Source organism: Priapulus caudatus, unplaced genomic scaffold, assembly GCF_000485595.1.
Source record: "Priapulus caudatus unplaced genomic scaffold, Priapulus_caudatus-5.0.1 Scaffold43, whole genome shotgun sequence".
Lineage (NCBI taxonomy): Eukaryota > Metazoa > Priapulida > Priapulimorpha > Priapulimorphida > Priapulidae > Priapulus > Priapulus caudatus.
The window spans coordinates 406324-417437 of record NW_014577104.1 but is presented as its reverse complement, the minus strand read 5'-3'; the positions used below and the strand labels follow the sequence as shown (position 1 = coordinate 417437).

The window sequence follows — 11114 nt, the reverse complement described above, 5'->3', positions numbered from 1 at the left end:
TTTAACTCTGAGTTAAGGAATTTAACTCAGAGTTAAGAGTTAATCCACGACTGTGGAACCGGGTCCAGGTGTACAGATATAATAACTTTTCCTATCAGTGGCACAATGTATTGCATTCAGGATTAAGGAAAAGGGTTACATCATTACACTACATTACTTTTATCTTGTTTTATAGCAGACTGACCAAATGTAAAGGTATATAAATGCAAGATTTAACCATAAATCCATCAACCCCATCCTTTTTACATCCTATCAGTATGGTTTGAGGAAAATATCCCCAACTGGTAAAATAAAACTGCTGTCTCATTCTCTAACATCCTAAGCTCAGCTTAAAGTATAATAGCCAAGCTCAGTATATATTTTGACAAGACTTTGCAATTATCAAATGCAAATCTTCACTCGATTAATTCCCGAAACCATATGTTAAAATACTGATGGTGCTACTGATTACCGACTGTCCTGACCATTTGCAGAGTCCGAAATATCGTTAATTTTTTTAAATTCTAGACAGACTAGGCTTACTGACAGTTCTTTCTTGCAAACACATCTCCTGTAATATCGGTGACTGTTTGCACAGTATTAATTATGACACGAATTATTTTGTTTAGATGTTGTTCCAGCTGAGGTCGAAACTTTTATTTCACTGGATATAGCCCTAGAGTCTAGACACTGCAATGAATCAGCCGATTGCCATTACAGATTGCAATCATATAATTAATCAACTATACATATACACTATATACAATAATGTAACCCAACAAGAGTAGGGTTGTTGGTAGTCCGAGATTCCTCTGACCAATGCCCACACCGACGATTTTGGTGGTTTTGGTGTGGGTTAGGGTTAGGGTTAACCCACACCAAAACCACCATTGGTCAGAGGAATCTCGAACTAGGTTGTTGGGTACCTTTACAATAATGCAGTGCTCAATTTTAACAGTCGTCCGGTCGTCCGTGACGACTGGATTTTCTCTCGGGCAACTACAAATTGCTTCCGTGGTTGTCCAGTGTCCAACCTCTAAATTAATTTTGAAAATCTTTTTTCTTTTTTTTTCAATTTTCAATTTTTGCTCATCTGTGACTTGACAGTGTTAATGTAAATGTTATGAAATAAATTTCATGCAACTTTTAATTACTATGATTATACGTCATTGATCCCACCAGCATCATTTACCACATTACCAATATTTTATTCTCTTCATATAATGAGTGAAACAATGCGAATGGCCATGTCTGCTGTCATTGCAATACGTACAAAATGTACATGATTAGGCCTTTTGCTTTACAGCACTAAGCATCACGTGAGCAGAGCGCATGCAGCACATGTTTAAATAATATCCGGACAACCAAAACTCTTGAGGGTAGGCAGGCAGACAGACAGACAGGTAATCTCGTTATAGGTGTGACCTACCTATTCCTTCCTCGGTCAGGTCAACGTTGACGATAAAGAACATGAAACCACGTGCACCAGATTCCTCTCCACCCACCAGTGTGTTCACCCAGCCCTTTGCCTTCAGCTCGGACAGAAGGCTGCCCGGTCCTTCGTGACCAATCATGTGACCTAGGTAAGATCCAGGCTGCGCGCGTAAACAAAGGTTACAGTTAGCGGTCACTTCTACGTAACGTAATATACGTTCGTAGGGTGGCTCAAACTCCACCGCGACACAAGTGGTGAGTGTCGTGGTTGCTCTCCCTTACTTGCCACGGTACCCCTGAATATCAGATGACAAACACAGCAATATATCACCATGGCTGCCCCACCTGGTCAGACCTGAGGACTTACAAGACTTGTTCTCTGTGATGCAAAAGCTTTCCTTGCAACTACTGCCTACACTTATATCCCTCCCCAAGACTTCACTGTTAAAATGGCTTCAACTCCTCGACAAAATTTCACATAACAGGTCATACAAAGATACACGCAGCCACCCACTCAGACACTGCTACTGTGAGTACACTGACAAGCCTACCTTCGCTTTGTAGTGTTCGTGTAGATCAGGGATCGGAAACGTGACATGTAGACCTCTCAGATCCTTTACTGGCACCACGTAGGCCTTCAACTACGCACACAAACACAGAATTAAACAGAACTGCGTGAATATCCCATCAAAATACTATTCATACTCGTTCAGCTGCTACTGCAAACAAAAGTAATTATTCATACCACAATAAACATATCTATACCATACTAGTTGATGCTACAAGATACAACAATTACCTAGATAGTTATGTTTGCAATGTTACTAGGTAGTTTGCATTTTGAGCACTACAAACATGGATAAAAACGAACTACACACAGTGTAACTATTAAACCGAGCAACACAAATAGCAACACAATGTTTAGAAATGCTCAGATGGGTTAAACAGCAAAGCCCAAAAAGTTATTACTTTCAGTTGGTCGGGTCCAAACGGGTGGTCGCTCCATTCAGGCACAGTCAAGTCCTTATTTTCACACTCCCCAAACATAGTGTGCACCATCTCCGTCAGTTCATCGAGTGATTCTGCAAGTGATAGCTATAGGTAGGTCACTCACCTCTGTTATGGCGCTGTCACACATTGACGATTTAGCCAGCGTATGCCGGACGTATCAAAATTTATCTAAAACGCTGGCATACGCTAAACTATCGATGTTTTTTTCAATTTTGGGCGTTTACATAGCGTATTCATAACGAGTTGGACGTATACATAGCGTATTCATAACGAGTTGGACGTATACATAACGTATTAGTAACTTATATAGAACGTTTCAATAATTAATAGATAACTTATACCAACGAATGCTTAGCGTGTTGCCGGCGTTCACAACTGTCATTTTACTCACGTGTGCGGCGGATTTTCGTTGAGTAATTTGACGCATGCGTTATTTTACTCACGTGTGCGGCGGATTTTCGTTGAGTAATTTGACTCATGCGTCATTTTACTTGAGTAAAATAACTCACGTGTGCGCCGGGCATAAGGCCTAAAAAAGACGTTTGTTTCCGTATTGGACTACCGTGTCAAAACATTTTGTTTATCACTTTTTTTTTTATTCTAACAATACTTATAATCCATATAATGACTTCAAAGTCTCAAGAGATTCAACCCCAAAGGTACATAAACAAGAAAGTCAGACTCAAGGATATATATCATTTATTATTTATATATATATAACCAGTCCAGCATATACACATCTGACATTCAACTTTCTTTTTTTGCCGATCACAATAAAAGGTCCGACTCGGCGGTTTAAAATGGACCCGGTCGGGTTAGCGGAAACAAACGTCTTTTTTTAGGCCTAATGAATCAGCTGAAACCCCCAGGTAAGAGCATGTGACTACTCACTCCTCACATGACGTGCCTTATCGAAAACGTTTAGTTGCCTTACTATTTTCTTTGCGTACTAAACTTCACAAACCGCACGCTGCTTCTTTTACCGGCAACGGTAGCCGAAGTCGTGTGAATCGTGCTGAAAAATCATGTTTAAAAAATGCACGCAGCAGTATATCGTGACGTTTGATTTATCGTTTGCAAAGTGTGATATAACATCAAGATGCATATCACATCTTATATCCGGAGATCAATTAATACAGTTTATCAATGAGCGATCATTCACTCGAACCGTATCGGTGGGTGATGTGATTAATCCTTGGGCGTCTACATACAGACATATGCACATGAACTAAATGCAACTGGGAATAACAGTTTCTGATCAGGCTATTAGATTTTAAAACAATCTTAATATTAATGTGAAAGAATATTACGAATATGAACGGTAATGATAGAGTGACGTAAACAGAAAGCAGAAGGGGGAGTACACACACGAGACAGAGAAGCGAAATGAAAAAGGGAGAGCAAGAGATCGGGAGAAGAAAGGAGGGGAGGTGACACAGAAATGTGGGCAAGACAGTTAGATGAGCCCGACAAAGAGAGAATAACGGAGACGACAAGAAAAAAATCACAGAAAAAGAAGGGGAGCTAGGGGAAGAAATAAAAGAAACCGATATAGAAGACAGCGTAAGCTAAATCACACAATCTTGAGAGACTATTTACACAAGATTTACTAATATCTGAACTTTAGTCTTGGCTGCCAACGATGATATAAGCATGGACCGCCACGGTGCAGACGGACATCGGTAAGACGCCCAGCTAACAACAACACGCCTAACCCCACAAGCTGATGGCGAACGAGCTAGAACAACGACCACCGAGTATCGCGCGCCAACAGCAGCAACAACATCATCATCATGATGAGCATCAGCAGCCCGAGCCGCCTGACGGAGGATGGGGCTGGCTGGTCGTCGCCGGCTCGTGCGTCATCATGGCGTTCACGTGGGGACAGACGAAGGCGTTCGGTCTCTACATGATCAACATTCAGGAGACACTCGGCTGGGATGCGGCCATGACATCGATGATGCAGGGCCTCAACGTCGCGCTGTCCTTCTTCATGGGTGTGTTTACTCGCTCGGTTGCCTCTATCCTCTCTTATACGATGTGATCCCATTCAATCTTATCCCGTACGATCGCATTTCATACGCCTGCTGTCCCATAGCTCTCTTATTCGATCATATCCCATATGTCTCTTATATGTCTCCCACACGCTCTCCCATACAATCTCCCATTCGATTACATATCCTATACGCTTCCCATGCGCCTCCTATATGCTTACTACCTTGCGCCTGACGATCCCCGCGCCTGTGAGACTTCGTGTCCTATTGTGGGTAGCGTGTCCTGATGTGTGTAGCGTGTCCTAATGTGTGTAGCGTGTCCTGATGTGTGTAGCGTGTCCTGATGTGTGTAGCGTGTCCTATTGTGTGTAGCGTGTCCTATTGTGTGTAGCGTGTCCTGATGTGTGTAGCGTGTCCTTCAAAATACCTTTTATAAGACAACGCGCAGTGAAATGGGAGGAACTAGAGTTTATTTTGCCATAAGGTAGTATGATTATGCATGACACGAAGTATTTGCTAGTCTAGTACTGGAGAAATTAGCGTTTTGATGCGCATTGTGAGCCTTTAAAAAGCCCGATCATTTTCCGTTTTGTGAGCCATTTTGAGTGGGGACAGGTGGTGACAGGTAGTAGCGAAATCGAGTTGACAATCTTCTATAGCCCTGCGGCAGTTAATGAACGCGGGATATAGTACTACTACTAGAGCTAGGTGTAACCACAATGAGATTACCATAACGTAGGCCTATGTGATTTTATTTAATGAGTTAATGTAAACTAACTCACTGGAGTAAGTGTCACTAGCATCAAGCCCATGAAAAGGTTTCTTATCACAAGATCAGTAACGTTCCTCTCTGATTGACAGATTGTGGAACGAAGGCCCAGGAATTACATGTCATTAGGATTCCTAATTATGATATTGCTTACCCAATAGTATTAGTGATAAATCGCGCTCTCTGATGGATGTAGGAAGCAATTAACCGACTAACTAGAAAGCGTGACAAAATGACCATTCAAAAAGTTATCTGTAGTTTGTTTCGTAGGACAACATACAGATAATATTAGCAGGCAGGGTAGGACACGACTCATGGATCTCTGCGAAAATGTAAACGAAAACATAAGGTAGGTCGAACACATAGGAGAATTCGAATTTACCCATAATGCAACTTATATTCCCATATACCATAATATCATGGTACGTCATACATATTATTTCCATATGATGGTCTATTATATATACTTGGATTGACTTTCTATGGATTGACGTTCATTATAACATGTGAAATATAGATACCTCAGACCTACCAAGTCTCACGCATTTCGCTGGAGACTCACGCATCTGCTGGACCTAGCCACAAGTTCCCTTCTCGCTTAACACTACGTTGGCGAGAAGTGGCACGTCCTACGACGTGTACGACGACGTCGACGTCCGACGTACGACGACCGACGTCCGACGTACGACGACCGACGTACGACGACGACGTCCTACGACGTGTCCTAGGCACGTCCTACGACGTGTAACAGTCGGAGAGCCTGCATGGTCGGTTTACTGCTGGACCTAGAGCTGGAACCATTCTCCCGCACTCCCGCATGCCTTCTGGCATTCTCACGCATTCACGCAAAATAAAAAAACTTGAACTGCATGTAACACTTCAGAATTAAAGTTTTTATGTTTTAAAATTTTTTGTTTTTGTTTTTTTCTTCGAATGCTAACAGAATATATGTACTGCAAATACATATTTTAAAGCCACATATTTAGAAACTGGTCGTGTTTGTAAATATTCTGAACCGCCAACATTATATTCCCAAAATGACCCATTCTCCAGCAAAATCTCACTGAACCTCCAACAAGCTGGTTAGGTTGAACACCCTTGGCCGGTCTGATACGTATGCGTGTGTGCGCGCGCGTGTGTAGGCTTACATGTGTGCCTATATAGCCTCGTCTACACGACGAACCTTAACTCGAGTTAAGCGTTAACTCGAGTTAGCGATTATGTAGCGTCTACACGTAGATAGATAGAGATAGCAATCAAGAAAGCGATGATCGAAGAAAACCAAAACACGAAACGAAACAAAACCGAAGATAGAAGTGATTCACAACTCGTTCTAGGCATTTCTAAGTGATTTAATAGCGACATTATTCGCGTGATTAGCAAAGCAAATCGTCGATTTAGCGCGACTGCTCATTAAGTTTGCTTAATTAGACATGCGAACGCCAAACAAGCCCCCCCCACCTCCTATATTGTCATGGTCGCTGCTGATAGCAATAACAAGAAAGGACGCACAGCCAAGCGGTTATACTGCTAACGAGAACGAGCGTATATCGACATCTAGTCTCTGTTTTTATGTGGGGTAAAGATTAGAGAAGCGACTCGTATACTGCACGCTCACGCGCACGCTCACGCACACACACACACACACACACACACACACACACACACACATACACTCTCTCTCTCTCTCTCTCTCTCTCTCTCTCTCTCTCTCTCTCTCTCTCTCTCTCTCTTACAGGTAGCGGCACGGGCATACTAGTCATCGTCTCATTCGACATGACGAACATCTACTTCAAGAAGAAGTCGGCCAAAGCCAACGGCATCGCGCTGTGCGGCGCCGGGCTCGGCGGCCTGCTCATCCCGCTCGTCGTAGAGAGGCTGGTCGAACTGTACGGCTTTCAGGGAGCATTCCTCATCAACGGCGCGATGGCCCTCAACACGGCCGTCAGCGCCGCCGTCTACCGGCCGCTGCGAGGGGGCGCCACCGCCGCCACCGCCGCCGCCAGAATGCGCGCCGAGTCGCTGCCGGCGAGCCCCAGCACGAAGGAGCTGCTTGAATTCGACCAGCTCTCCAAGGGTGTCGACGACGAGAACTCTACGGGAAGCGTCCGGTATGACGTCACCGCCGCGAACGGGTCGGTCGATGGCACGGTTGACGGGTCGGTCAACGGCGCAGTTGACAGCGCAGTTGACAGCGCAGTTGACAGCGCAGTTGACGGCGCAGTTGACGGCGCAGTTGACGGCGTGGTTGACGGCGCGGTTGACGGCGTGGTTGACGGCGCCGTCGCGCCGAAGAAGAAGAAGAAACGCGTCTTCGCGTGGGAGGTGTTCAAGGACGCTCGCTTCTGGTTCCTCGGCTTCGCAATGGTGTGCCAGGACGCCGGCGCGATGAACTACGCCATCTACCTACCCTACAAGAGCATCGAGGTGGCATGCGACGCGGCCTCCCCATCGTCATCGTCGTCGTCGTGCGAGCCTGACATCAACATCGCGCTCGCCGTCGCCATCTTTAGCACGTTCGACATGTTCGGCCGGCTGCTCATCAGCGCGCTGTGGGACGTCGGCTGGTTCAGCCGCATGTACGTGCGCCAGGCCGGCTACGTCTTCTTCGGGCTCACATGCGGCGTGATGATCTTCGGCACGATGCCGCTGAGCAGCTTCGTGCTGCTTCAGTTCTACGTCGCTGTGACGGGGTTCCTGTCGGGCTCCGGCATCTCGCCCGTGTTCGTCATGGTGCAGGACATCGCGGGCAAGGACCGCTACCAGGACGCGCTGTCCGGCTGCATGGTCATCGAGGCGCCGATGAACCTGATCGCGCCGATGCTCATAGGTAAGCATGAAGGTCGCGCAGCAAGCAGTCAGGGTTGAAGTGGTCAAGATTGCTCATAGGTAAAGCCCGCCGCACACGTGAGTTATCTTACTCAAGTGAAATGACGCATGAGTCATTTTACTCACGTGTGCGGCGGATTTTCGTTGAGTAATTTGACGCATGCGTCATTTTACTCACGTGTGCGGCGGATTTTCGTTGAGTAATTTGACGCATGCGTCATTTTACTCACGTGTGCGGCGGATTTTTGTTGAGTAATTTGACGCATGCGTCATTTTACTCACGTGTGCGGCGGATTTTTGTTGAGTAATTTTACTGCGCATGCTCGCTGCTCACTCGCTTGGAATGATGGGATAGAAAATACCGGGATTATTTGCGCGAGCGTTCACACACGCAAATAATCGCGCTTATTCCAAAGCGAGCGTTCACACACGCAAATAATCGCGCTTATTCCAAAGCGAGCGTTCACACACGCAAATAATCGCGCTTATTCCAAATAATCGCAGTCAAAGGTGCGATTTGGAGCGCGATGCTGATCGCGATTATTAGTGGGTATTATTGCGTTCACACTAATAATCTCGGTATTTCGATCGCGATTCAAAAACCGGAATTTGCATCCCGCTTATTCGCGCCAGTGTGAACGGGCCTACTGTGTCAAGTCACAGATGAGCAAAAATTGAAAATTAACACGAAACATTGTGTTGTTAAACACGTAATGTTATACTTTGTATCAAGCAATGCGTCTAGACATGTACGTTTGCAGCGTATTGTGCAACCCTGGCCGTATGAAAAAGGAACGCGCGCATTATAAATATAACATTTTTATAGAGGTTGGACACCGGACAACCACGGAAGCAATTTGTAGTTGCCCGAGAGAAAATCCAGTCGTCACGGACGACCGGACAACTGTTAAAATTGAGCCCTGGTATCTAATAGTAATATAGCCCTAGTGAGTGTTCAGAAGGACAATCCAAACGGCTACCGGCGGCTACACTCAACTTCTCAAGTTGAAGTAGTTGAGAGCAAGATAGCAGGATTCTGTCACTGCGCCTGCAGTCTTTTTCTGGTTACTCACTCTCATCTGTACGGTGTAACCTAGCTCTAGTACTATAGCCCGCATTCATTAACTGCCGCAGGGCTATAGAAGATTGTCAACTCGATTTCGCTACTACCTGTCACCACCTGTCCCCACTCAAAATGGCTCACAAAACGGAAAATTATCAGGCTTTTTAACACTTATTTATCTACATGGACATCTCACCTATCTTTTTAAACACTTCCACAACTTTACACTATGTATTTATGCATTTATTCCTAAAGGTCTTAGCACTACTGGTGTTTCGTTTTCAAATGAGGTGCTCTGCTTATGTGTATACGCGTAACGTCACCCAAAATGTACTAGGCTGAATCATAGCTGCCCATGTGTTTTGTCTACATTTCGGGTGACGTCACGCACATACACATAAGCAGAGCAACCGCATTTGAAAACGAAATACCAGTAGTGCTAAGACTTTTAGGAATAAATGCATAAATACATGGTGTAAAGTTGTGGAAGCTAGTGTTCAAAAAGATAGGTGAGATGTCCATGTAGATAAATAAGTGTTAAAAGCTCACAATGCGCATCCAAACGCTAATTTCTCCAGTACTAGACTAGCAAATACTTCGTGTCATGCATAATCACACTACCTTATGACAAAATAAACTCTAGTTGCTCCCATTTCACTGCGCGTTTGCTTAAAACCCACAAGAAAGAGGTGAGAAAACTTTGATGTGTGTAGCGTGTCTTGATGTCTGTAGATGTGTCCTGATGTGTGTAGCGTGTACTGATGCATGAAAGCCTGTGTAACTTCGTGACCTGTGTATCTTCGCGTCCTAATGTACGTAGCCTCCTGATGCGCGAAAACAACGCGTACAAGTGGTGATGTGCCTTTCCAGCTCCGATTGGTACGATGCTGTGTAAGAGGTGGGGTCACCAGCCGATAGCCTTTCTTGGAGCGTTCCTCACCAGCGGAGGACTGATGCTGAGTTACTTCGGAACCAGCCTGCTGTACTTGATGTTGACCTTCGGTGTCATGGCAGGTACGTGTTCTACTGGTGGTAATTAGTATTTTCACAAGGGGCACTGATGTTAGCGTGCGTGGTAGCTCTATTGCCAATCCCTTCCTATACGATGTGATCCCATTCGATCATATCACGTACGATCGCATCCAATACGCTCTCACATACACTCTCTTATTCGATCACATCTCATCAAGAGCTAATAATAGCTAGGTATTATTAGCTCTTGATCTCATATATGCCTCTTATTTGCCTCCCATACGCTTTCCCATACACTCACTTATAATTATTCGAGCACATCCCATATGTCTCTCATACGCCTCCCATACGCTCTCCCATTCGATTGCATCCTATACGCCTCCCACACGCCTTCTATATGCGCGCATTGCGCTACCATACGATCGCCTATATATACTCTCCCATACGATCGTCCCTTATATAACTATCATAAAACCGCTAGAACCAGGGATTTGCCAGATATCACTGTTATTACCCAGAGACCGTCTGCTCAAACGTAGAACAAAGCTTAACCCCGTTTCGGATTTTCCTGATCACGATCCCGAAACCTAACCATACACCTCCGTACTTTCCAGCAAACCGTCGATCCAGCACAAGGTTGTCTAAGGTTAAACCAATAAAATTATAGTATAAAATCGCTATACAGACGCACAGACACATAGCAACGCGAGGACGCTACGTTGCTAAAGAGCTATTGCCAGCACAGCGAAGATGGCTACTCGTACGATGACATACTGCACGATGTACTTGTACACGATTGACGCGTACCTGCACCTCTCTATTCTCTCTCCCCCTCTCTCTCTCTATCTATCTATCTATCTCTCTCTATCTCTATCTCTATCTCTATCTCGTTCTCTCTCTCTATATCTATATCTATCTATCTATCTCTGTCTTTATCTCTATCTCTATCTCGTTCTCTCTCTCTATATATATATCTATCTATCTCTCTCTATCTCTATCTCTATCTCTATCTCGTTCTCTCTCTCTATATATATATCTATCTATCTCTCTCTATCTCTATCTC

General features: G+C 44.8%; 2 protein-coding genes across 2 annotated transcripts in view; one reads left to right on the top strand and one right to left on the bottom strand.

The window, feature by feature from the left end:
* The window catches only part of LOC106820694 (insulin-degrading enzyme-like), a gene marked incomplete in the record, with an annotated part of 39027 nt that extends 33496 nt beyond the window's left edge, over positions 1-5531 (bottom strand). Inside the window, 1 exon segment of the mRNA XM_014825201.1 lies at positions 5342-5531. Within this exon segment, the coding sequence (XP_014680687.1) occupies positions 5342-5427 (86 nt within the window).
* A 1432-nt stretch (positions 5532-6963) lies between these two features.
* The window catches only part of LOC106820683 (monocarboxylate transporter 9-like), a 7806-nt gene continuing 3655 nt past the window's right edge, over positions 6964-11114 (top strand). Inside the window, exons 1-2 of the mRNA XM_014825186.1 lie at positions 6964-8017; positions 9950-10093. Coding sequence (XP_014680672.1) covers positions 6964-8017; positions 9950-10093 — 1198 coding nt within the window. The remainder of the gene's footprint in view (positions 8018-9949; positions 10094-11114) is intronic.